General features: G+C 42.9%; 1 protein-coding gene across 1 annotated transcript in view; it reads right to left on the reverse strand.

The window, feature by feature from the left end:
• Nucleotides 1–25,199, reverse strand: part of TGFB2 (transforming growth factor beta 2) — a 73,318-nt gene that overhangs the window by 14,555 nt on the left and 33,564 nt on the right. The window contains exon 2 of the mRNA XM_005306948.5: nt 12,621–12,784. Coding sequence (XP_005307005.1) covers nt 12,621–12,784 — 164 coding nt within the window. The remainder of the gene's footprint in view (nt 1–12,620; nt 12,785–25,199) is intronic.

Raw genomic sequence — 25,199 nt, forward strand, 5'->3', positions numbered from 1 at the left:
TGGAATTACGAAGCGTAGGGTCACTATATTCAATGGTGAAGGAGGTTCAGATTCCATCACAGATAGAAGTTAGAGGAAACTACAAATGCATTTCTAGTATAGGCTGTATTCTCAATTTCTGTTGCCACTCGTTCCGCTTTATTTTTAATAGACACTACAGTGCATTAGCTTTTAAAAAGACTTTTTTAAAAAAAAACTAGAACAAGACAATTAGCTGAAATCATTAAAATCTTGGAAGATAAACCTGCTTAGTGTGTGTATGAGTACTCACTCCCAAGAAAGTACTGCATTTTTCAGTAAATAACTAGGCAAAACATATCAGCTGCCAATGTAAAAACTGAAGACAAGGATTGTTATTCTGTGTTTTGTAAAGCACTGGGTACATTTACACTGCTATTTATATGATGATAAACAATAATGGAGAGTTTCTGAAACTAGTAGAAACTCAGCTCTTTTTTCAAGATAGACCAGATCTTAAGGTGGTGTAAAGCAGTGTGGCTCTGTTTCACTTCAATGGCGTTATGCTGATTTCCACCAGCTGAGGATCTGAATGTGCAAATACAGAAATGCTCTGTTTTAACCTTTTCATTGGCCTTTTCACATAACAAGCGGCGAAAATAGGGGATGAATGAATGACTTCTAAAACAATAACCATCTAAAACAGCATATTCCCTTCCCCACACACAGAAAAAGGTAAGAATCCCACAGAGAGACAGACAGAATGTCTCTTCAAATAATTAGAAACTCTCTTCAAATAACTAGAACTCCAAAACCAACTTTCTTAGAGTAAATATAGTTAAGCTGCAAATTAGACCCTGATCCTGCAAACACTCACTCACCTGAATAACTGTTCATACATAGATAGTCCTATTAAATTCAGTTGGACTATTCAACTGCACAGTTATCCAGAGGCATAAGGGCTTCCAGGATCAGGACTATAGTGTAATCCAGGTACGGTGGGTTGGCCAACAGCTGCTGGTATTCAGCCACTACATTAAAAAAATGAAAGAACAGAAAAACTATAAACACGTGTGCCAGGAACCTTGTAATTTATTACTAGGTAATTTTGGCTAATAAATCCATCACCTCCTTAAAAAACAAACAAAATCCCAACTGCAGTTCAGCAATGACTATATACAAATGCAGGCTGATACTGCACTTTTTTACATCAATTAAAGCCTAGAAAACTCTGCTCACCCATCAAAGGCCAAGCTTTAACAATAATGGGGGTATTTGATATCTGAGGCTGAGTATTAGTGTCACTATAAGGCAATTTACCCTTCCTTTAAAAAAATTGCTGAATAATTTTCAAAACACAAAAATCAAATGGCAACCTTAAAATAACTATCTTGTCTGCTACGTTACCACCTTAAATAGGGTTGCAATTATAATCAATTAAGGTGGGTCTTAGCTCTTTTTTTTGAAATAGCAATGAGGGTATTCTCTTGTAAAAAGCTGTCAATAATCTGTTTTCCCCTCTCCTGATGTCCTCCTTCCAGATGCTGTTGGCTCACTTATAACTTCCTTCCTTCTGTCCTCTCCTCTGCTGTTTCGGACCTCTCAGACTGTTTTCTATTACAGCATCTCGGCAGACTCACTAATTCTTCCCTTACTCATCAATCAGTGTCCTTTACTTCATGGTCCTTTATCAATAATGCAAATAACCTTCTTTCAACTTTTTATCCCTTGTACTGAACTGCCCTAAACAATGACCAATTATGTACTGATATTGGTCAAGGGAAGAGCACGAGAGATAAGATCACTATGCACAACACCATGGCTGTAAATGGTCACTCAGGATAACAGCTTTTACAGTTCACATTGTGACCTCAGGTAAGATGCCAAGAGTCACCAGATGCTATCTCATCCTGTACAATATACGTGAAAAGGTTTCCAAGTTCTGGCATATGCAGCTTTTGGTTCCTCTGAAGTGTGTGCCACTTGCTCTAGTGAGTAAGAGACTCATTCCCTGTCAGATCCCAGATTTCACTGATATTCTCAGACAGTCCTCTGACTTCACCCCACCCTTTCTAAGGAGTAAGGGTGAGAAATCAACTTTCACGTTCGTCCTCAATTTCTCCTCACTCTACTGCCGAATTCAGGAACTGGGATCAAAATCTTGCACTCTAGCAAGAAACAAACCTATATGTTTGTTGTAAACCACTTTCATCTCTTAATTGCTCTTCTTCTCTTCTTTAATGATTCTGTGTGAAAGTTCATGTGGTAAATTAGCTGTGAAAAGCTTTTGCAGCATATTTCACAAGATACCGACTATCTGATAAAACTGATCTAAATGTATTTGCTTGTTTAGTGGTTCTCACCATCAGCGCAAGAGATCAACCATTTATTTGCTATAAGATTTGCTGCATCAATTTTCAAGATTTTTCTGGAATAGGTTTTGCAAAACATTCAGAATCAGAGTCTGCTCTGATCCATACAACCCTATGCAATATTATAGACCTACGAGGGTCTATGACCCTGATCCAAAACCTCACTTGAAGTCAATGAGGATCTTTCCACTGACTTAGTGGGCTTTGGATAGGCTCTAACTGAGGGCAGAATCTGGTCCTTAGAAACTAACACACGAGGTGCAGAGTTCTTGCCAAAATACAAAAGTACAAAGTACTTGCCAAAATGTTTTGAAAATCTATAGCGCTGTGATACATTTGCTTGAAACTTGCCAGACACGTTCTTCATGCAAGCTTCCAAATAAAGAGAACATATTGCACACAGACCCAAATCCACTTTATATCTAGGTGCAATGCAGCTGCGCTGAGCACAATAACTGCCTAGCACAGTGGTTCCCAAACTTGTTCCGCCGCTTGTACAAGGAAAGCCCCTGGCGGGCCGGGCCGGTTTGTTTACCTGCTGCATCCGCAGGTTTGGCCGATCGCGGCTCCCAGGGGCCACAGTTCACTGCTCCAGGCCAATGGGAGCTGCTGGAAGCAAAGTGGGCCGAGGGACGTACTGGCCGCCGCTTCCAGCAGCTCCCATTGGCCTGGAGCAGTGAACCACGGCCACTGGGAGCCGTGATTGGACGGACCTGCGGACGCGGCAGGTAAACAAACCAGCCCGGCCCACCAGGGGCTTTCCCTACACAAGCGGCGGAACAAGTTTGGGAACCACTGACCTAGCAGCATTGGCCTGCTAGTTGCTTTGAAGGTATGGAGGAGGGATGGGGGAGTGGTTAAAGCAGATCAAAAAGGAAGCTGACCAGCAGTTCAGGTGGTCATCGTAGACAGGTCTCTAAATGTGATGATACAGCACTGCATCATCTTGTGGTGATGGGATGAGCCATGCAGAAGGCATCCCTATCCTCCAAGGAAGGGCCTAGCCAGCCAAATGAAGGTTATGCCTGGGTGGGTACAATGTGTGGCGCTGGGGAGACATCCCTGGTTTTCCTCAGCCTCTTTTCTACAAATGCATGTTTTACACTTCACCAGGAGGGAAGACTCTGCATTGTGTAAGCAACAAACCGGAAAGGATGACCAGGAATCCTTCTCCCGGAAGATTTTGAAATACTCAATGCAATTTCCTGCAGTTTAGAAGATTTTAAGATAGCTCAGAAGCAAGATCAAAATGAATCAAAACAAAAAAAATCCTGTACATTTATCTAGCCATTTAACAGTAACTTGCCAGAGGCAAGTTATGTTTTATTAAAGTACCAACAACTAGGAGCCAAAGAGAGAATGGGGTTTCCACTCTCCTATCCCTACCCTCAGAGTCCTGTGCGATCATGAGCTCATCTCCCATCTAAAATTAGGTCTCTCCTGCTCCTCCTACAGTCATGTCCCCTGACATCTACAGCTCACATTCATGTGCATTTTATTGCAATACTTTAGCACCATACTTACTATCCATTTTAAAATGTTTTGACTTACTACATCTCCCAAGATCCTGTCCGGCTCCATAAGTCATTCCTCTTTGTTCCTTTCCATCTCTCAGTTTGCCTTGTTTTCCTTAAACTCCAGTTTTCCCTTATGATTAACTTCCCTCCCATCCAAATCTTTACTCTGTCCCACGCCAATTTTCTTTCAACCTTTTCTCTCCACTGTCCTCCACACTCAAATCTTTTCTACTCACTTATCTGCCCCCTTTACTGATTACTGCTTCCCTGTGCATACACAATGGAGTGCTAGCAGTAGTGTGGAACCTAAGGGGCAACAGAGCCATGTTGTTGCCCTGGAATCTTCTATTCCAAGATGGGAGGGGAAGCTCATTAACGGACCATCTCCTCTTCAATCCTTTTTATTTTATGAAGGGGAGGGAGGAGTCTTATATTCATGGGGTCATCTCTTCTTCTCTGTCAAGCACTGATGCTGCTCCATCTACAGGTAGGAAGACTAGAACTCCACCAAACTCTTCCTACTAGGCACCTGCTCTTTTCACTGCAACTTCTTCAGATTTCCCTGCCAAGGGAGTTCTTATTTCATGGGAGAAGGGGATCTGTGTTCCTGCACAACAGCGAAAGAAGGGGGTACCTTTCTCTCTTCTCTTAGCAGGGAAGGGGTCCCTGTGCTCTGCTTCATTCTTCCCTTATTTTTGCTCATGCCTGGGTCCCTTTTTACAAATTATTCTAGCTCCCAAGACGGAGCTGTGTGGCAGAAGCCCTTTCTCTTTAGAGTGGCAAAGGAGTCCTGTATGAATAATAATCAGAGCGAAGTATCAGCTCCTTTTGCCAAGGAACCCCCATGCTCTTGTCAGTGCTCAAAAGGCACTGTAATACCATGGTGGTCATTCTTCTGACCCAGGATTTATTAAACTCTCTTTCTAACTCGTCATCTCTCTTCTTTCATCAGCCAAAAGGATGACTTTCAACAGCTCAAGGTTCTTTATCGCTCCTGAAATTCTGCTCAAAATGGAGGCTAAAGCTTTTCCCTCCATAACACTCCCAACTCCTGCTTGTTTGGGGGTAGGAACCCAGCCCAACCCTCTATCCTACAGGGTATCAACTACTAGGCCCTAAGATGTACCCAAATACTATACTGCACCTCTGCATTCAGTTGCTCTGACACTCTTTTGCTGTAATAAGGTATACTTGCCACTAACTGTAAATAATCTCTGTCAATGGTCTATATTTCTATGTGCAGTGATGTATAGCTGTGAATATGTATTCACCTGTGTGAATTTCTAATAGGATATGGATTGGTTCCCAGACCCTGTCTCCAACAGTTGCTGCATTCCAGCCAGGAGATAGCTGCACTTCAGTAGGTGAGGTGAGTTTCCAAAAGCACAATATATAGTTATATATAAAGTTTTTAAAAAATGAGACTCTTTCTAATCAACTGATATGCATTATCAACTGATATGCCAGAGGTACTCTATATAAGGTCTGGTGTGTGCTAGACTTCGCAGGACAAGTAGTAGTTGGACAAAAGGGAATTATAGTACAAATAGAAAACGGTTAGGCAGAAATATACCCCACATACCCAGACATACACTTCATACTGACCCGCCACACCTCACCAATTCATTTTTTCCTTTTGCAAGGAAGAAAACTGTTATGCCCACATATCCTACAAAGTTTATAGTTTCACAGCATACAGTGCATTTGCCATAGTGAAGGCTAAATTTCAGATTGCAGGAGTATAATTTCTGGAAAATATCATATAAATTGTGATAACTATCAAAATAAGCTGCTTTATATGTAGTCCATCGCAAAACCAGCCAAGTGAAGTCAAATGTCTCAGGTGAGGTTTATAATACAGATAGATTGTCCTGGTTCAGATTCCCAAATCCAATTTCTCTGACCAGTATTTCCCATAGCATGAAAAAAGCATTATTTAGCAAGCCCATTGAATCAATTGGAATTCTCGTTCAAAAGAGAAATGAGGCCTCCCCGTTCTGTTCTCAATTACAGTAAGGTTAATCTGGGGTTGCTCCACTGAAGTCAATGTAATTACTTCAAATTTACACGAGTGTAACTTGGCCCAAGCTTTTAGTATCTCATTCTAACTGTACTCCCTAACTGAAAACAAGACAAAAGGCTGTCTGAATTGTAAGTGTGGTATTTGGAACACTGGCTGTGGCTTACATTTAAATCTGACTTATAATGGGGTGATATATTCCATGGCATCGTCATTCTACACCTCAAAAGGGGGCCCTTAACATTTTTGAGGTAACTTTGTCTGAAGTGTACTCTACTGTTCAGCTCTTAGGGGCTTATCCAATGCCACTGAAGTCTTGGATTGGGCCCTGAGACACAAAGGCTAAAATTCTGCTCCCAGTTTCTTCAAATTCTTCATTGTAATCTGATGTCCCCCTTGGGCTCTACCCTGGTGCTGCCTGCTTATTTCAGCTTGACTATTTCTTCCTCTAATGTTTCATGTGGTGCATTCCTCTCTTCTACCAGCCTATCAGGTACCCATATATATAGCAGCCTCAGATAGCAGCCACAGTAAGACCAGCGTTTCAACTGCATGCTTCACGATGCTTTATGATGTGTTACCAAAACATGGCGCCGGTTCCACGGGAAGTCATTTTAACATGTTATTGTTTGACAGTCTGTACCTAATAAAGCTACCTTAAAAACAATACTCTCAGAACTAGAGTGGATAGGAATCTGCCCTGCTGCGCTTTTCACTTCTCCAGCTTTGCTAAGGTGCCTATTTATTTTTGGAATGCTTATTCATAAAAGTCGGCCCTTTTCAGAAGAGTGCAGAGGCTTTATTCATAAATACAGAAGCACCTTAATAAAAGAAAGATGTGCTGAAGTCTTCAAAGCACTGATGAACAAAGATATTCCCATAACATCCGAGCTTTATCTGATCAACTTCTAATAAAGCCAGCATTTGGCATAAATCTTGAAAAACATAGCAAGGGCCACTGGAGGATGCTAGGACTTGTTTATTTAATCTTATTCCTCCTCCAAAAGTACTTTAGCCTCCTAATAGTCTCTAAAGTCTTCATGTACATTCAAAAGTGCATCACGTGAATGCTCTTGAGCCGATAGCTAGGGGGGAGCAGGAAAGATCATTCTCTGGTGTTTGTCGCTGTGCTGTTTTATTTCTTTCCAGCTTCCCACTCTCCAGAGTGCTGATGTTCAGCAGCCACCGTGAACTGATTAAAGGGAGGATTCTGGGAGGATAAGGGACAGAAATTATAGCTCTTTTGACAAGTTTAAATCTCTGTGGGTCCGTCCACCTGTTACAGTCTTGGAAAGATAGTAACATCTGTGTAATACAGAAGAAATTTGGTTCCTGCGCCTGAGAGCCTTCCTTTGATGATAAGGATGAAATAGTTAGCACCTATACAGCACTTCATATCTGCATAGGGCTTTTCACTGATCCTGAGAATGCCACCGTGAGGTAAGTAAGTGTTATTATACCTCTTTGACAGATGGGGAAACAAAGGCACACGGGGTCTTGTTCAGATCTGAGTTATGCTACTCAGGCATTGATTTCAGTGGAAATCCACCAAATTTACACTGATGTAAAAGACACCAGAATCTGGTACAAAGGACACCAAGTGACTTGCTCATGGTCACACAGCAAGTCAGTGGAAGAGCCAGAACGAGAACAAATCAGCTGGTACCTACAGTAGCCCCACAATGTGCAGAAGGGGGAATATCATTGACAGATAGCGAAGTGGCTTGAGCATTGGCCTGCTAAACCCAGGGTTGTGAGTTCAATCCTTGAGGAGGCCATTTAGGGATCTGGGGCAAAAATCTGTCTGGGGATTGGCCCTGCTTTGAGCAGGGGGTTGGACTAGATGACCTCCTGAGGTCCCTTCCAACCCTGATATTCTATGACAGAATAGAGCCAGATTAAGGCATAGGTACTATAAGTGCATGTCTGAGACCAGCTTGTGGAGTCATGTCATTACCTCAGAAATAAGCTTTCATTTTAAGTTTTTAGCCATCGTGGCTGTAAAGAAAATCTTGAATATATGCCCCTGATGTAACATGCAGTCATGTCTGCCTGAGTCCACAGGGAAACAGAAACAATAGCTCTGAGAAGTGTAAATTCCTTGTGCATCTCAATGGGGTGTTAACTCTGAGATCTATTATGTGACAGGCAGGGCCGGCGAGAGCGGGTTCGAGCCCCGGTGAAAAAAAATGTTCGGGCCCCCCAGCAAGGGCGGACCAGCTAAATAGGGCCAACGAGGCGGGGGGAGAAGCCAGGCCTGGAATTTTTTCAGGCCCCCCAGCAAGGGCAGACCAGCTAAACGGGGCCGACGAGGGGGGGGGGAAGCTGGGCCCCGGGCCTCCTTCTGGACTGCCAGGCCCCAGTAATTTGTACCAGCTTCCCCCACATCTCGTTGGCTCTGGTGACAGGAGGAGAGGAGTGTCGAAGGCCTGGGCCAACCTCTCAAACAGCTACACTGTGACTACTGGGGTAGATATAAGGAGGCCTCCTTGCTGCCAACCCTGCCTCTCTGGGAGTGGGGAGAGGGGACCCTTCTGCCACCCCTAAGGGGAGGAAGGCCCTTGTTACTGCTCCTGGAGTAAGAATGGGGCTGCATGCCACTACCCCACCTCTCTGGGAAAGAAGACATTGGCACCATCGCACCAAATGGGGGGCTGGAGACCTGGGTGATTTGTGTTCTGGTGCATCTAGGCCTTTGATTGTCTTAATAGAGTCTTGAAGTAAGTGCCTTTATTGGGCCTTAGCAAAAAGCAGTGCACCCATTTTCTGATGAGGCCTCAAAGGAATGGGTGAGTACTGTCAATAAAAGATCTTAGAGAAGCAAAGATGCTGCCTTCTATCTTTTTCAGCTTGAAGGGATGGTTCTGTAAGGTGAGGGACCCAGGTACCTGGAGAACTAGAAGGAGAATGCAAGGAATGTTTATCATTGTGATAGCCGTCACAGGCTAATTTCCTAGTTTTTCTCTTTCCCACCTTTATATTTTTGACTGCAATTGTTCCCAAGATAAGACTATGACACTAACTCCAAATACTAGGACCCAGTCCTTCCATGCATGCTCCATTCACTTCTATCTAACCAGGTTAGGAAGAACACCAACTGGTCCCAGCCCCGGGTGCACACACTCAAATCATAGCCTCTCTGACTATGAGGTGAAATCTGCTACAGGGCAAAAGTTAACCAGGTCTCTTTGTTTCCATGGAGCGCTCACCCCTCATATCATCCTTGCACATACCATATTGGGGAACACCTCCTTCCCCTTGAAGTGGCTCCTGCCCCTCCCAACCCCCTGAATTCAGCTCCAAAGAGGTAGGTAGAGGACTCACATGCACACTCATTCCTTGAAACTGGTGGATGTGGAAGTCCTTTTAAAACTAATGAATAGGATCTCATTAATGAAATGCAACTCTGACACATAATGCAAATACCCACCCCTGAACTCAGAGGGAGTGGGAAGCTAACAATCAAATTATATATTCCCTATGTGGGCTGCAAAACCACATTGTCCATTCCAGGCTCACTAGTACTAGCAAGCCTAGCACAAGCAGTCCCTCCACATCTCCCACAGAGAAGCAGGAAGTTAGGGTTGTATTTATGCATGGAAGGGGAATATGGAATGTGCAGGCCAACCCTACTAGCAGCCCTGCTGCTCTTGTGTGAGACTCGCTGTCCGTGCATGGGATTGTGTACTAGAAGCAGTGACGGGAGCTGGCTGTGAACGTCTCTGCAGATAGTAACTTTCTTTTATTATTCCTCTCTCCTTCCTGCCTTTACCAACCCAGTGGACTTAAGAACCTGCCTCAACACTCCTTGCTTTACCTCCCATATGCAGGTTCTCCTCTCCACTTCTGAAGCTGCTAGCTCTAGTTTCAATCTCATCCTAGCCCCATGCTTCTATTCAAGCTCTCCTCCATTCCCAAGACATCAGGTCTTTTTTAATCCCCTCTCTCCCACCCACCCTCCTTGATTTTCCCTTCCTCCCCAGCTCCAACTCTTCATGTTGAACAACAATTCATCTTTGAGCCGACTGAGGCACTTCAAAGAACTGGTCTTCTGAAGACCCCACCAAGTTCCCCTTCTTTTGCTGCCTCCTATTCGGCCTGCAGGTCTTGGGGTGGTCAGAAAGAGAATTTAGCAGTACTTAGAGATGGTGGTGCTCATGTAGGCAGAACCACTAGTGAAGGTACTTTATAGCACAGATTCACCATTACAGAGCTAGCTGAATGATTGAAGTCAACCCTTTTACTGAGAGCTGTATATAAGGATTTAAGATTGATAACGAGGCCTCAGTGAAAAGGAAAATAAAAACCACGAGAGGAGGGAACTAGCCATAAGAATGTCCCAGAGTTTCAGGAGCCTTTAAGAAATGAATCAGAGTGTCTCACTTCAGTACCCAGTGAACAGGTGGCCACACAAACCCATCACTCCAATAGGTGTGCTGCAGAGGAAATGTTGCAAACAAATTCAGTTTATCACACTGGGGACCTAAAACCGTATTATAGTCCCAGGCTTGGTGTCTTTAATCAGTAAGTAAGAGCAAAATAATAAGCACAACCCATTCTTCTTATACAAGAATACACCCAGCTAGCTGGCTTTAGCCTTCTGTTTCTTTGGGGAAGTCTGATTTGATTTCACTCTAGTCTAGATTCATTACTGATATAAAACCTTCCTTCATTACCCCCTGCCCAACACAAAAAAGTAGGCAGCTCTCACCAATAACTGTATATATAAGGTCAAGGTACCTGCCTTTTCCCAGGTGTCTATACTTTACCTAGGGCACAAGCTTGCTCAAGCGCATACCCTCAATAATGAGCTCCAGCTGGCCCTCATTACCAGTCAGGTACTCAGTTAAGAAAAGGCACTTTTTTTTTTTTAACCCTCATGTCCCTCACTGCCCAAATGAAGAAATTCAATGGGTTTAACTCAGGCTGCCCCAAATACACACCTTTCAGGATGCTGATTAGCTACCACAGAAGCATTGTGACCATAACTCCTGTTGATGGGAGCCAGGTGCCTAAATACCATTGAGGAGCTTAGAGGAAGTCTCTCAGTAGGGAGACCAAGTCAGTACACAGACTGAACTACCCTCAGGTAGGGAGACACACATTGGTGTGCTAGCATAGTGAGCTTGCAATGTCACTCCCCTATGATCTGCCTATCTTGTTTATAAATAGAGGGTTTCAGTCACCTTCATCAAAGACTCACTTTAATTATTTCTTTTAATGAATGTTACAGAAACTTCCAAATCATATCATATATATTTGAACTCATCTCCCACTCCATCATGGGTATCAAATAAAGCCAGGTTCCACTCCACAACCAGCTGCAGATCTGAACTCTAGCACTCCTGCTGCTGATTTCTAAGAGGATTCTGAGATCCTTTGTTTTGCAAGCTGGGCACCTGCAACAGAATTCCACATATCCCTGGCCTAAATGATGACTGCAGTGCATACTTCTCATGGCAGCTTCTCAGGGATGATAGCAGCAGAGCTCCAATTTCAAGAAAGCAGCACAAACTCTTAAAGCAAATGGTAATACCCTTATTCCACTGAGCTGTACTTTACTCCACAAGTAGTCTCACTGAAGTCAATGATACTGCCCAGAGTCTCCCCTGTGGACTTTACTGGGATTTAACAGGTGTGATCCAGGGCAGAATGCCTAGCAGAGAGGCAATGCTACACAAGTATCATGTGGTTCCTGTAATACCCATATGATAACCAACATACTTCTTTGGTGAGAACTGGTAGCTGAGCTCATAAGTCACCATATGTTATTAGCTGAAATGCCTAGTGAACTTTCAGAGTAACCAACAAAAATACATTTTATTAAAATATAAACAAGTCTCACCAGGACGGCCCTAAGGAAGAGAGGCAAGAGCATGTAACTCTTCGTCTCTCTGTTTCTGCTTCCTCCTTTCCCTTTGATCTATGTGGCTATCATACAGAAACAGTACCACAAATAAAGCCTCAAATTGTAATCTTACTTTGAAATGCTATAATGATAATTTTTGGTAAAGAAGAGTAAACAGGCTCTGATCCAGTTCAGCTGGGGATTAGGCCTGAGAACATCGGTCCCATTTCTCATATGTAAACTAGTGATTAGATCAAGAGATGGAGAGTTAGGATCCTGGATTCTGTTCCTTGCTCTTGCCACTGACTCAGTGTGTTATTTGGGGCAGGTCATGTAGGGTCAAGTTTCATAAGCACCCTCCAATGTTGCATGCCCAAATTTAGACATCTGAGGTCTAATTTTCAACGGTGCTGAGCACATTACAGCTCCCACTGACTTCAACTGAAGTTGCTGGCCACCCAAAATTAGAGGGTGCTTTTGAAAATTGGCTCTTAACCTCTTTCTGCCTCATTTTGTTCCATCTGTTTAATTGGGGATAATAATATTTTTTTACTTCAGAAAGGTGCTGTAAGACCTAATTAGTGAATTAATATTTGTAGAGCACTTTGAGATTTTGCAATGAAAGGAGATGTAGAAGTGCAAAGTATTATTATTATTATTATTATTATTATTAATTTACTAGCTTGAACTGTGAAGACACTTGAAATTAGTTTTTCAATTTAAGATTTTGAGCACATGAAGCCTGATTCTCTCCTCGCTTACATAAGTGTAATCTAGGAGTCACTCCACTGAAATCAATGGGGTCATTTGAGGGTAAACCAAAGTAAGACAGCAGAGAATCAGGCACAGGGAACGTTATCATAAGGACTTAGTACAATAATCCGCAGTAATAGTCAGAGCTTTACCTGATACAGTTCTATTCGTTGTTCAGATACCCGTGCCCTTGAATTCTGCATACGAAAAACTCTAAACTCTGCCTTCACCAAGTTGGAAGCATTTTTCTCCATCGCTGAGACGTCAAATCTTACGATTCTGTAGTAAAGGCTGTAATAGTTTGGTGGGATGGCATCTGCAAGAAGTTAGTGTAATCTTTTAAAATGATAAAATACATTGTTCTTTCAAAGACCGCAACATACGATAGCCTCAAGAAACAGTAAGGGAAATGTGTGCAGCATGATTCAGTTTCCAACGGCCAATTTAATATCATTAACAATTTAACCAGAAAAATAAACACATGTGTTTGACTAGAGGAATAGCAGATTAATAGAGATTAACAAACCATTTCAAACTCTATTTCAGGGCATGCATTTAACCCTGTTCTTTGAAAGTAACAGTGGAAAATCCTGGATGCTTATAAATTGGAGCATGTTCATGACAGTTGATATCTGGCGAATGACTTCAGACTTGCATAGGCTTAATTGTATTTTCCAAGAAAACAGAATTTAATGGCAAGCATTTTGCCCCATATAGGTTTCATTTTTTCAAAGCCTACAGTAAAAATATTCAGCCCTGTACAATGTGTTTTCTGTTTTAAATATTTTGATTGTATTAAACTGCAAAAAATAATTAGAAGGGAAAGGGAATAGACCAGCATGTACAAAAAGAGAACTACATATCCAGTGACCAACTATCAATGATAACTGATCATATATATTAAAATGAACTCTTGCTGTGCACTGAAGATGATCAGGCAAAAGCACAGGCACAATTTTAATATTTAGAAAAGCTGAATCAAAATCTTAAAAGACAGCATTACAAAAATCATCAGTTTAAATTCCAAAAGGCTTCCTCTCCTAAACCTTATCTGATGTTAACATGGCAAGCACTTACACCCAATTCCATGTAACTTAATGGGTTCAGTGATCATTGTAAGCTGTTCTACCTAATTTTGTCCATGAGCACAAGCAGCAAACCATGCATAATGCTACTCCTGGGGGAATACTGCACATGCGCAGAATTTATGTCCCCTGCAGATTTCTTTGCTTCCCTGCAGAAAAATGACAGGGAAGCCACAAGAGCAGTGAGCTACCCTCCCCAGCAGTATGTTTCGGGTGCCCAGAGCAGCCGCCAAAGAGGTAAATCACTGTGGGGCAAAGGACGGGACTAGGGAAGACCCGGCTAGTGGCTTTTATCCTGCACCAGGCTCAGCTGCTAGTCCCGGTTGGGCTGGGGAGGACGGGACTTCCTCTTCCCCTGCACAGCATCGGGAGCCAAGTCAGACCCACCCCCAGATTTCTCCCCCAGCTGCAGGAAGCTCTGCAAACTCCTCCTCCCCTCCTGTGCTTCCTGCACCAATTGCTCCTCAGGTGCAGGGGGAGGGATCCCTGTACAGGGAGCTGCCCACACACCCAGACCCCCCTGCTGAGTTCAGTCCCCCGTACACCCACACCCCTCCCCCTGCTGATCCCAAACTACCTTCACCAGGACTCCCCTGGACTTAGAACCCCCCAACAAAACCCTGTGCATCTAGATCCCCCGCATTCGGATCCCCTACTGAGCTGCCCGCACCCAGATTGCCCCACACAGAACCCTCTCAACCCACACTTGGATCCCCCATACTAAGCCCCTCCACACTTGGATCCTGACTTGCAAAGCCTGCCTGCCCACACCTGGCCTGGAGGGGCAGAGCCCTGGGGTGTTTCCGGGGCAGGCCCAGTCCTTGCGCTATGTCAGGGTTGGGTGTAGCCCCACTGCTAAGTCCATGTCTCAGGGGGGAGCTGCACAGAGGTGTGATCTCCCACCTCTGTGCAGCTAGTGGCCTGTGCTCCCCAATGCCATGCTGGAGCCTCCACATATATTTGATTAATAAAATTTGCAGAATTTTAAAATATTGTGTGCAGAATTTTTATTTTTTTGGTGCAGAATTTTTATTTTTTTGGTGCAAGAGTAATAGTGTTGCTGAAAACGCTCTACATATGTGACATTCTTCACACTGCTGTTTGGCAAGAGGTCCTCCAATTGCAGAGTGGGTACAGTGAGCCAAATTCAGAGATGAGTCTAAGTGAAGCTAGGGGCCTGATACAATTCCCACTAAAGCTAAGGGGAAGTCTGACTTTTCTTTTACATTTTTTTAAATTGAAAACTGTATAGAAGAGCAACAAAGATGAAAAACACATAATTGGGGGGGGAGCATTACAAATTGACAAAGTGGGCCAAATCTTCTATCCATGTAACTCTGCGGGCTTCATCAGGGTTATGCCAGCAGAAAATTTGGGCCACCATCTTTAAAACACAACATTCTCCCCACCCTTCACACATCTCAATACTTGTCATGCTGTGGAAGCAGTTGGCACCCAGCACATTATAGGATTGGGCCTATATTGTTAAAAACCCAAGTGTGACTCTTGAGCTTTCTTAAACATCCTGGAGGAGACTCTTGCTCAATCCCTTTTCCTGTAGTATACTGACTCTAGGGCATTAATACATTCTCCTACTGATGGAATAGAGTTCTTTCTTCTGAGGCATTATACAATTCCTAGCTATAGAAAAGACAACTCCAATAAGTTTGAGTCTATTTCTAAACCACTAGAGGATGATTGGGACAGATCATTAATAATGGAAACCCACAGACAAAGAACATGTTGCATGTCTACAATGTATTTAAGGTATTTTTCCTCTGCTATCTGAACTTTTGAACAACCCAGCAGTTCTAGATCATTTTCAAAAAGGCACCAGCCTCACTTTTACATTTAGTACACCTGTCACTGTTCATTGCATCTGTTTTATACATTCTGTCTGGATTTGAATACAGTAAAGAACAAATACAAGGCAAGTACCAATGCAGTAAAGAGAAGGGCCCCATCAGCAAAAAATGAAATCATATATTTCTACTGTCCTTATGCCCTTTACAAGGGCATCTCCTCTAGACATATGGCCCAAAATCTCATTAAAACCTGGAAAATGGATAATCTTGAAAAGTAATTCTTAATAAGAGGAAAATTTCAGAAGATAAAGATCTGATCTAGACCATAGTTTGGCTTCACTATACATAGTAGATAACCAATTCTCAGAATACGTACCAAAGCCCACATAAAAGAGGATTTCCAAAATAAAGTTCCACTCAACATGGTCAAATGCTTTCCTCACACCTAGTGCAGTTAGCACATTGACTTACCAGTCTTTCTTACTGGTCCCATCAATTAAAAAATCTTCTCAAATTAGCAAACATCATAAAACAACCCATCATAAAACAACCCCCAACTGATCACTATGTTGGGCAACATCCTTGCCACCCAGCTGGCTAAAATGTTTGCTATAATCTTAAATTCAGAATTTGGTCTATAAAGCCTTGGTAACAGGAAGTCCTTATCTTGAGTAATACAATGGCTGTGGGCCTCTCTCAAAGTTCTAGGGAATTGCCTTCTTCCCTTTACATACCAAACAAAATTTAGTCTCAATACTTTTGAGAAATTCGATCAGAAAGGTGTCTGAACCAGGGGGTATATCCCCATTTAGAGCAGAAATAACCTTCTTGATTTCTTTTTCTGTTATAGGGAACTCCAAGATTACTACCTGTGCCTGGTTCAAATCTTGTCCTACTAGGAAAAGAAATTTTTCAATAGAACCCTCAGATTTCACATCATGGGAGGAATATAATTTTGGCTAATAATGCATAAATATATGATTGATGTCTTTAGGATTAATTGTAAATTGTCCTTCCTTGTCAATTATTTAAGGTATCAGCCTACGATTTTATTCTCTGTGGATAAACCAGGTTAGGAAAGGGCTACTCCTCCCGTACACACAGGCAAATGCACACGCATGCACAAACACACACATCCTGTTCATATGCTTTTATTTGAGGTACATAAGATCCCATTCATCCCTCTGTGTCAGAATTAAATTAAGTTCTACTGTATGTCCACATATTTCTTCCTCTATTTCTACTGAATAAGATCTAGCAAGGGTCTCCTCTAGGTTGCTCAATGTTGTTTATAGAAATTATACTTCCTTGTCCCTTTTCTGTTTTTTGTTTTAGATACAGCCTATTATTAATCCATGAATGCATTTTTGAAGGATCTGCCAATAATTTCGTTGATGCACCTCTCCAATATATTTTTTCCGATCAAACAAAATCAATATTTTTATCTATTTATTTTACCATTTTTTCGTTGCCAAATAAAATAGAATTCAATCTCCATTACACAAAAGGTGTGGGGATATCAAAGATTTGAAAATAACTGAGGACGGGTTACTTAATTTACAAAATCTTTACAAATAACTGCAAAATTGGGGCTTCAGAAATCTATCCATCCTATTGTATCAACATTAAGTCTGTGTATTGTAGCCATCTTTAAGACAGTAGAAAGACTCCCACTGACTTTTTAAAAAGTTGGATTTGGCCCCAAGTGACTCTAAAATGCTGTAATTTGTATCTTCTTCTGACTCCTCCCTAGCATACAAATTGTATCAAATTAGGCACAGTTGGACTCCCTTCAACTCCCCTTTGACTCTGGCCCAAGAATTTCAATGCATTTACACCAGGGATGAGTCCGTCCCATTTAGTTTCCAAGCACAGTTTCATTGTTAGAGAGCAGAAGCCTTAAACATTCTTTGAAAGAGCATCACGAATGAGTGGAACTAATTCAATATGTTTCCTGTTGTTAGGAAATGTAAACAACTTTTCTTTTCTCATTGGTAGAAACCATAAGGACTGACTTCACACATCCACCCACACTGGAAAGGCTGAGAGCTTCAATCTAATCCTTCCATCAAGGGCTGGTAATAAATGCTTGAAAGATTTATTTTTATTCCCTTTTGTGTTTATTAAACTTTGGAGGGTTTTCTTTGCTTTTTATTTTCCCCTCCTTCTCCTCTTCTTTCTGGTGTTCTGCCCGTTCTTCATTATGACAGTTACAAAACATGGGGTCCCTTTTTTCCCCCTCTCTGTCTCTCCTTTTTATTCGTCCTAACTGAATTATATGAATGGCCATGTACTAGCCTTTGAAGAAGCATATGCAAATATTTATAAGAGTAGCTTGATTGTTATTAAATGCAGTTGTTATGCTTTTTCTGCTCTGGCAGAGGTCCCTAGCCCTCTGACTATTAGAACCATTTCGACTGTTTAGATTGCAACTCACTGATAGCAATAGCCTACTTTTTTTTTTAATAGGCAGCAGTCACTTTTGCATAACATGACATTGTTTCTTCCCACCTCCTGTTTAGATTTCATTCCTGGCCCTACATATGGATTCTTGTCCAGAGCAGCCCTCCTTTAACAACGGCATGTGACAACTGAAGCTGTATGTACTGGGAGGTGGAGGGAAAGGCAACTTGTAAGCTATCACTGAATATCTTTCCAGCAGGATCCTATCCTTGCTGTCAGGCACCCTCTTCCAGTGAAAACCTCTCCAAGGAATGAGACAGTTGTCTAACACATCTGGATTCCAAAAGCTCACGGCTAATTATTCTGCTCACCCCTTGTGACTCCAACGTGACTGCAAAATTCTGTGGGAAGCAGTCTCCAGAATGCAATCAGATGCCTATATACAGATGAGCCAAATCATGCCTATGGGCTTCATTCATGTTTTCAGGGGTCCATCATTCAAATATTCAGAGGCCCAAATGGACAGCTCAGATGTACACCCCCATGGTAAGCTTTTCCCTCTGTGATAAAGGCTTCTGAAGACATCCATCTGCTATTCCAATGCCTTGGACCTAGATGGATCATACTGTGGCTGCAGTGTGGAGCTTGATGCAGATATCTATTCAACTTCTGCAGTGATGCCACAAAGTCAGAAAGTCAGCTCTGCACTGGCTTCCTGTCTGGATCCGCTTTAACATCCCAGTTTTTAATCTTCAAAGTTGTCAATGGGTTATTACCTGACTCCTTGAGCAACCACTTCTCTATCCACAGTCCCCTGCTAACACTACTATCCAACAGGGACACTGTGGCTGATGGAGCTAAGGGTGACATTCTTGGGAGTGTACAGCAGGGAGTTTTCAGCTGAGGGCTCCCGGCAATGGCATTCCCTTCCACCACAGATCAGGATACATTTGTGTCTTGCCTCTTTCAGAGCATAATGCAAGACACATCTGTTTGTAGCTTCTGTTATTGAGGGAGGCTCAGATTTGTAAAGGCATTAAGTATTGCTGCACTCCACGCTGCAATCCATCACTTATTTAGGAATCTGAGTCTCATTTTCAAAAGGGATTTAGGCACCCAGGAGCCTAAATTCCATTGATTTTTCAATGGGATTTTGGTTTCTAAGTGCCTAAATCCCTTTTGAAAATGAGATAAGGCTCCTAACAAAGTCAGAAGTTGCAACACTCAGTGCAGCAATGCCTAAATATCTTTAAAAATCTGTTCTGGAGGGCCAAAGCAAAATGGTAGGTAACTTGATCTATTCCAAAGAATAATCCGTAGTAATAAATCCTAATCACAGTGGGCAGAGGGGAGGGAAGAGAAGTGGAGTACAAGGTTCACAATCTCATATCCCTGGTACTTCTTTGAATTTGTGTGTTTGGTATCTACATATCATGACAATGGACATAATATATCTGGATATACAGAGAGAGAGAGAGAGAAAGAAAGGAAGAGATATTTCCTTAACATAAAGGCAGTAAGAAAGAGAATAGGTTTGGGACCCAATTGCTGACTACTCTTCTGAAGCCGTGGGAAAACTGAGGATTGATGACAACTGAAATTAAATCAGTTGCTGTACCACTGATACTGGCTGCTAGAACAGTCAACCCAGCAGAATGGTAAAGGGCCAATATGCCACCATTAAGAACATGGATTGTCAAGTCCAAATCCTTGCTATGAAAAAACCCAAACCCAAAACCTTAGCCCTAGACAGGACTCCTACTCTAGTTACCCAAAATGCTGACTTTTCCCCCAATCAGTTATATTTCCACAAATCAATACTGATGAGGTGCCTTTATTTAATTAACTTCTTTCCATATTAGCTCATGAACTTTTAAGAGTCATTATGGTCAATGCATACCCAGAAGGGAATCTATCTGTGTAATTTTCTCTTTATATTTTCATGAACTGCCTATCAGGACTCAATGTACATCACAAGCCCTGTTCTGCTGATAACTAATAGATTATGATCTATGCTGAAATGGTACAAGTATTACAACAGGAGGAGGTGACTTCTAGCCACGCTGTGCCTGTGAAGCTCCATGTAGCCACGCAGTGCATAGCCAACTACAGCCATACAGTTCTAGGGGGTCATGGATTTACAAGATGGTAATTATCCAACTTTGTGCTTAATGTTCCACTGTTGAACTGCTGTTCCTCTGTAAAAATCTACAATACAATAAGAAAATTAATATGTTTATCTGCTTGGAAAGTTGGCCACAGTTAGAAAAAGATGTAATCTTCTAACAGAGATGACGCATAACTCTTGATAGTAGGAGGGCACAATTTAAAGGTTCGACTGCCCTCCTTCCCCCACTCCCCCAAACAGCTCAGGTCACACACCCGGGCAGGCCTCCCCCTTGCCCTCAGTCTCCCCTCCCGGAAAGCAGCAGCCCTTCCCTGCAGCACCCAGCTGTTGCTCCTGCCTCTCCCCGCAGGGTGCAGCTTGCAGCGCAGCTCGCCTGGCCTCCGCGGTCACTTGCCTGGGTTGGCTCCGCCAGCTGCCGTGCAGGGCTGGGGCCCAGCAGCACCACGTGACTGAGCAAGGCAGGCTCTGAGTCAACAGGAAATCCAAGTGCGGGAGTGGGGCAGCCCTGGCCATGCCCCAAGCCCCTGGAGGCTGGGTGGTTTCCTTCCAGCCATGGCTTCCAAGGTGCCCCCCCACCCCCTGGAGGGGGCTCCTGTGCATCAGCCACCCTATGGCCCTGGTTAAATCACCCACAGGTCCCGGTGCGAGACCCAAACAAATACTGGGACAGTTGCCCAGCGGTGACCCTGCAGCAGGCCTGGCAGAAATCTAGGGGGGGGTCACATGACTCTGTGTCCCTGCCCCGCCACGTGTTGCCTCTGACTGTGCATGTTTTCTTGGTCTCCCTTCAACTCCCATTCCCATGAAGCTACTAATCTTTGCAGTCTCAACTTAAAACATAATTCCATCTGGAAAACAAACAAACAAGGCAGTAAATGGCTATACACCCACTCCACCTACGCAGCCCTCTCACCTGCTGCTCTGCAGGCCCTGCAAGTTCTTTACCCAAATCTGAGCTAGCAGAGCATGACTCAACAGCTTACTGCTGCTATTCTGTGCAATGCCACCCCATACCACCAATACAGGCTACAAACCGGTTACCCTACTGAACATAGTCAGTTCTGGCTCTTCCTTCTCCCTCTCTCATTGACTCTGTGCCACCGGGTGGAGAAGGGCTGCTGTGCAAGACAGCAAGAGTGAATGCATGTCCATCTTCTGTGCTACATGCTAGCCACGCTGCCAAAACACATCCAGTCCCTGCAGCTGAGGAGGCCAGGAGAAAGGATAACAGCTACTTCACTCCCCCAAAATGTGGGGGAGGATGGTGAAACTTAACAAAGTTACAGGGACATGTGGGTGCACTGCTGGTTTATCTGAAAAGATGTGTCTGGTGATGGCCAAAGTAGCCATAGTCGACATTATCATTATCATCCCTTTATCGGGCACATACAGCCACTGCTTTCTGATAGACTGTAGCTGCAAGGAAACTGAGTTAATTCAGGCTTGGAACCCACCCTGGTGCAAAGAGACCCAGGGTCCACTTGCAAACTGGGAAACTAGTGCTAACGTATTTTTGACAGACACCTATTCCGGTGCTTTAAGCCAAGACAAGAAAGACCAGATTTTCTGGATGCTCAGCACCCATACTTCGGGATAGGTTTTCGAAGTTGCTCAGCTCCCACAGAGATACCTAAATAAGGGTCAGATTTTCCAAAGACCATAGCAACCAGTCGTTGCTACTGTGACACTTGTGGCCTGATTTTCAAAAGCACTCAGCAGATGCTATGCTCTTTTGAAAATCTGGCATGTATTCTGGTGCTGAAATGGGAACCGAGTGCTCCTGAATACCTGGCTCCAATTGTGGGTGGTGAGACCTACTGAAAATCTGACCTAAATCTTCGCCAATCCCTGGCTCCCTTCTCCAAAAGGCATAAAGCAAAAAACTTTCTCCCAGTCCCTGCTAGTTGCCTAGGATAATGGTGTCAAACGTGTGATAAACAGACCAACTACAAAAACACGCAAACAATTGTTGAACACAAGTGTCTGCGTGATTGCGTGATCAAAAAGCCACACAGTGGGCTATAAAGTAACACACTGGGCATGGCCTAAATGAAAAGGCAAAAATGTTATGAAAAAACATCTGTGTATCCTCTCTTTACCTCTCTCTTTTTCTTGATATTGCCTATTATTTGCCATTAACAAACCCAACATTAATATGTCACTGGATGCTGTACAGCATCATGGGCACCCATTCCTTCTTCCTTTCCTGCAGATGAATGAACTATGAAAAAAACAAGACCAAACGCTAAGTGCTGTCAAAGTAGAGACAGCAAGAGCTAAATAGTTTGGAGAAAGAGATACTACGCATGCCTGCTTCATTCCAGCCCACACACACTGCCACCCGCTGCAGGAGAATTTTACCAAAATAGAAAGCGATAGTGAAAGAGTCTGGATGGCTGGTGGGTGAGGTGAGAGGAAAAGGCTTTTATAGAGAAGGGTGACCATATTTAATGTCAGTGGATAACAAAAGCTGGTTTTTTTCAACAGCTACTATTCCCTTTCAAAAGAAGGCCTGCTGTAAAACAATTACCTGTATGTCAGTGTGCTCTTACTAACCCATTCTTCCTGCATTGCACAACACATACCAATGACATTATGTGGGATCTAAGAGGCTCCCATAAAGAGAAACAGGCCACAGAACAAATTACAACACACTTATTTTTGGAGACAGAGAGACCTTGTTGAATTTAGCCTAAACGAAGTATTGCAGGGTCACCCATTTGCAAAACAGAATGGGGGATCCGATTGCGACTCAGGGCTAGGAGGAAAGTGAAAGTAAAACCTTAAAATACATACACACCATCACAAAGTCTTTCCACGCACAAAACCCATTGATTGGAAAGGGAGTTGTATGTGTGCATCTAACATCTGCTTAGATTGAAAAGGAAATGACTATGGAAATCTAGTGGTAGAGACAGGAGAACGAAGACTAGATACTGTGCAGTTAGACTTACATGTTTAAATATATGTTAGAGTAAATTATCATATGGACTGTGAGGACCTTTTGTTATTAGTACTTCGTAGTCAGGCACTGCTATTCAGTCAAACACAAGACATGATCCTGGCCCTTTAAAATTCCTCCTGTCTTGAGAGTGCATTCCACTGAATAAATCTGAGTTCCTGTAAAAATGACACTTCTCCCCCCACAAGAGAAGTGGAATTGTAAAGGGCCAGGACTGTATAGAAGTGCAGTTCCACTATAGAAGAAACATTACTAGTATTGGGGGAAATATTTTAGTGTGGTAGGACTAAGCACAAAGCCCTGAATCAAAATCCTGATCCAAATATCTCTGAACTACAGAGGTGTTTGAAAGCTATATTCAAATGGTTGAAACCTCTGACTAGAGAAAGAAGGTCTGTAGCCTTCCCTAGAAAAACTTTCTTTCTCTTTTTTCCAATGTGCACTCAGAGCTCATCTTTCTTCACGGCTGTGCTATACTATTAGATTTGCTGCGTGAGTGCTGTGTAACATTACATCTCTAGGATTATAAAATGATAAATGAAGTTATATATTCCTGCCCAGAGCACGGAGAATCCAGATGGGACAAAGCAATCACTGCTGATGGCACAGTGACAGACCAAAGAAAGACTTAGTGTGACCAGTGTTGAATGCTTCACTTTCTTAGAAATGAATATGGAACCCTTCCCAGATTATGAATCTGCCCCTCTAAATTACACTTCTCAGGATGAAGCAGAACAAGCAGCACTGGAGTGGGAAAGACTAGTAATTATTCCCCCTCTCTTTCTCTCTCTGGAAGATCAGAAAGTCACCCCTTTGCAAAAAAAAAAAAAAAAAAAAATCAGGCCAGCCAGCAACCTGCATGTAAACACCTGCAAGTTTTTCACAGATGTGTTCTGCTTTACTATATGCATTCTGCTGCTGCCTCTAGGATTGCTCGGAAATGAATCAATTGAAAAGAAATTCCACGGCACACATTCACTCGTCTCGTTCCTTCCCTCTGCTTTATTTATATCTTTTGGTGCTGCTGTGTTGCTTTTCCTCTCCTGTGCTGAAACACAGGGACTGAGCACTGATGATAACACTTGGTGCACATCAAGAGAGCTATTTTCAGGTCATATTTTGGGCTGTTCAACAATTATCTTGGTCTACTTAAAAGGGGAACCAAGTTCCCCAAGAGTACTTTGGTGGTACCAGTTGGCTTTCCATCCTGGACCATCTTTAAGACATACACAAACTAAAATGATTAAAAGCTATGAAACTGAACCTCATTCACACTAAGGCCCCTTTACATCACTCTGCTAGTGTAAAGGGGCCTTTAAAAGAATGTAAATGTGAATCAGGCCCTTTAACTATTTTTTTAAATTAGTAATTGACACACACGGCTTAAGGCTTAATGGTGGCTGCACATCAGAATGTTCTACAATTATGACACAAAGGCAAAAAGACCAATATAATTCTATGGCTAAATGTACAGTGAAGCTTTGCTTGCTCTACCCTAGAATCTCATATCATTACTGCAGTCACATGGTCTCATGATTTTCTACTCCTGGTGAGATTTGGCAGAACCGAGCCAGAAAACCAACACTGCTATCTTTAGCATGCTGGCTCGACCCTTTCCACCAGCGCAAGTCTTTCCACCAGGGCCGGCAGCCTCGCTTTAACGCTCTGGGGTAAAATTCTGGCCCTACTGAAGTCAATCCCATTGACTTCAATAGGGCCAGGATTTCACCCTGCATGCACAGCAGTCTAGTGTAACAATGGAAGAGGGTTTTTTCGGCACAAGATGACAGTCTTCACGCTCTCTGCCTCATGTTTTCTCCTGATTAAGGTTGCCAACAAACGGTCCTTCAGCTTTCGCCAGCTATTTTCTGAACGTCTGAGGAAGGAGAACCCTTCCAAATCGCCATCGGTATCCTTTGAATGAAATCCCAGGTTATCATGTATCACCACTGAAATCAAATATGTAAATAGATGTGTGTTGTGTTTGGAAAATTCTCAGGTATGCACTTTGCTATTCTGCTTATACTGGAATGTAAGAAAAATACCCAAAGTGTCTTTCATCTCTTTCCATGGAGTGCCGCTCCTTTTTCAGCTAGGATTTATAAGCAAGAATCACAGGCGCTAGCTTCCATCTCCATTTAAGAAACTGATCAGGGAACACAAGCTGACCCTCTTAACTGGTAAAGTTGAGGCCCTCTGAATTTGTTGTATTGGGTAAGCTGAGCATGCTGATGCCTAAAACGTATCAGATTCAACTCCTTCAATGTTTGCAAGATTGACCACAGGCTACTTCATAACAAAGGCCTTTTCTTCCTTTCTTTCCCCCACCTCTTTTCTTGGTTGCAGAC

The sequence above is a fragment of the Chrysemys picta genome, chromosome 3 (assembly GCF_011386835.1).
Source record: "Chrysemys picta bellii isolate R12L10 chromosome 3, ASM1138683v2, whole genome shotgun sequence".
In the NCBI taxonomy this organism is placed as follows: Eukaryota; Metazoa; Chordata; order Testudines; family Emydidae; genus Chrysemys; species Chrysemys picta.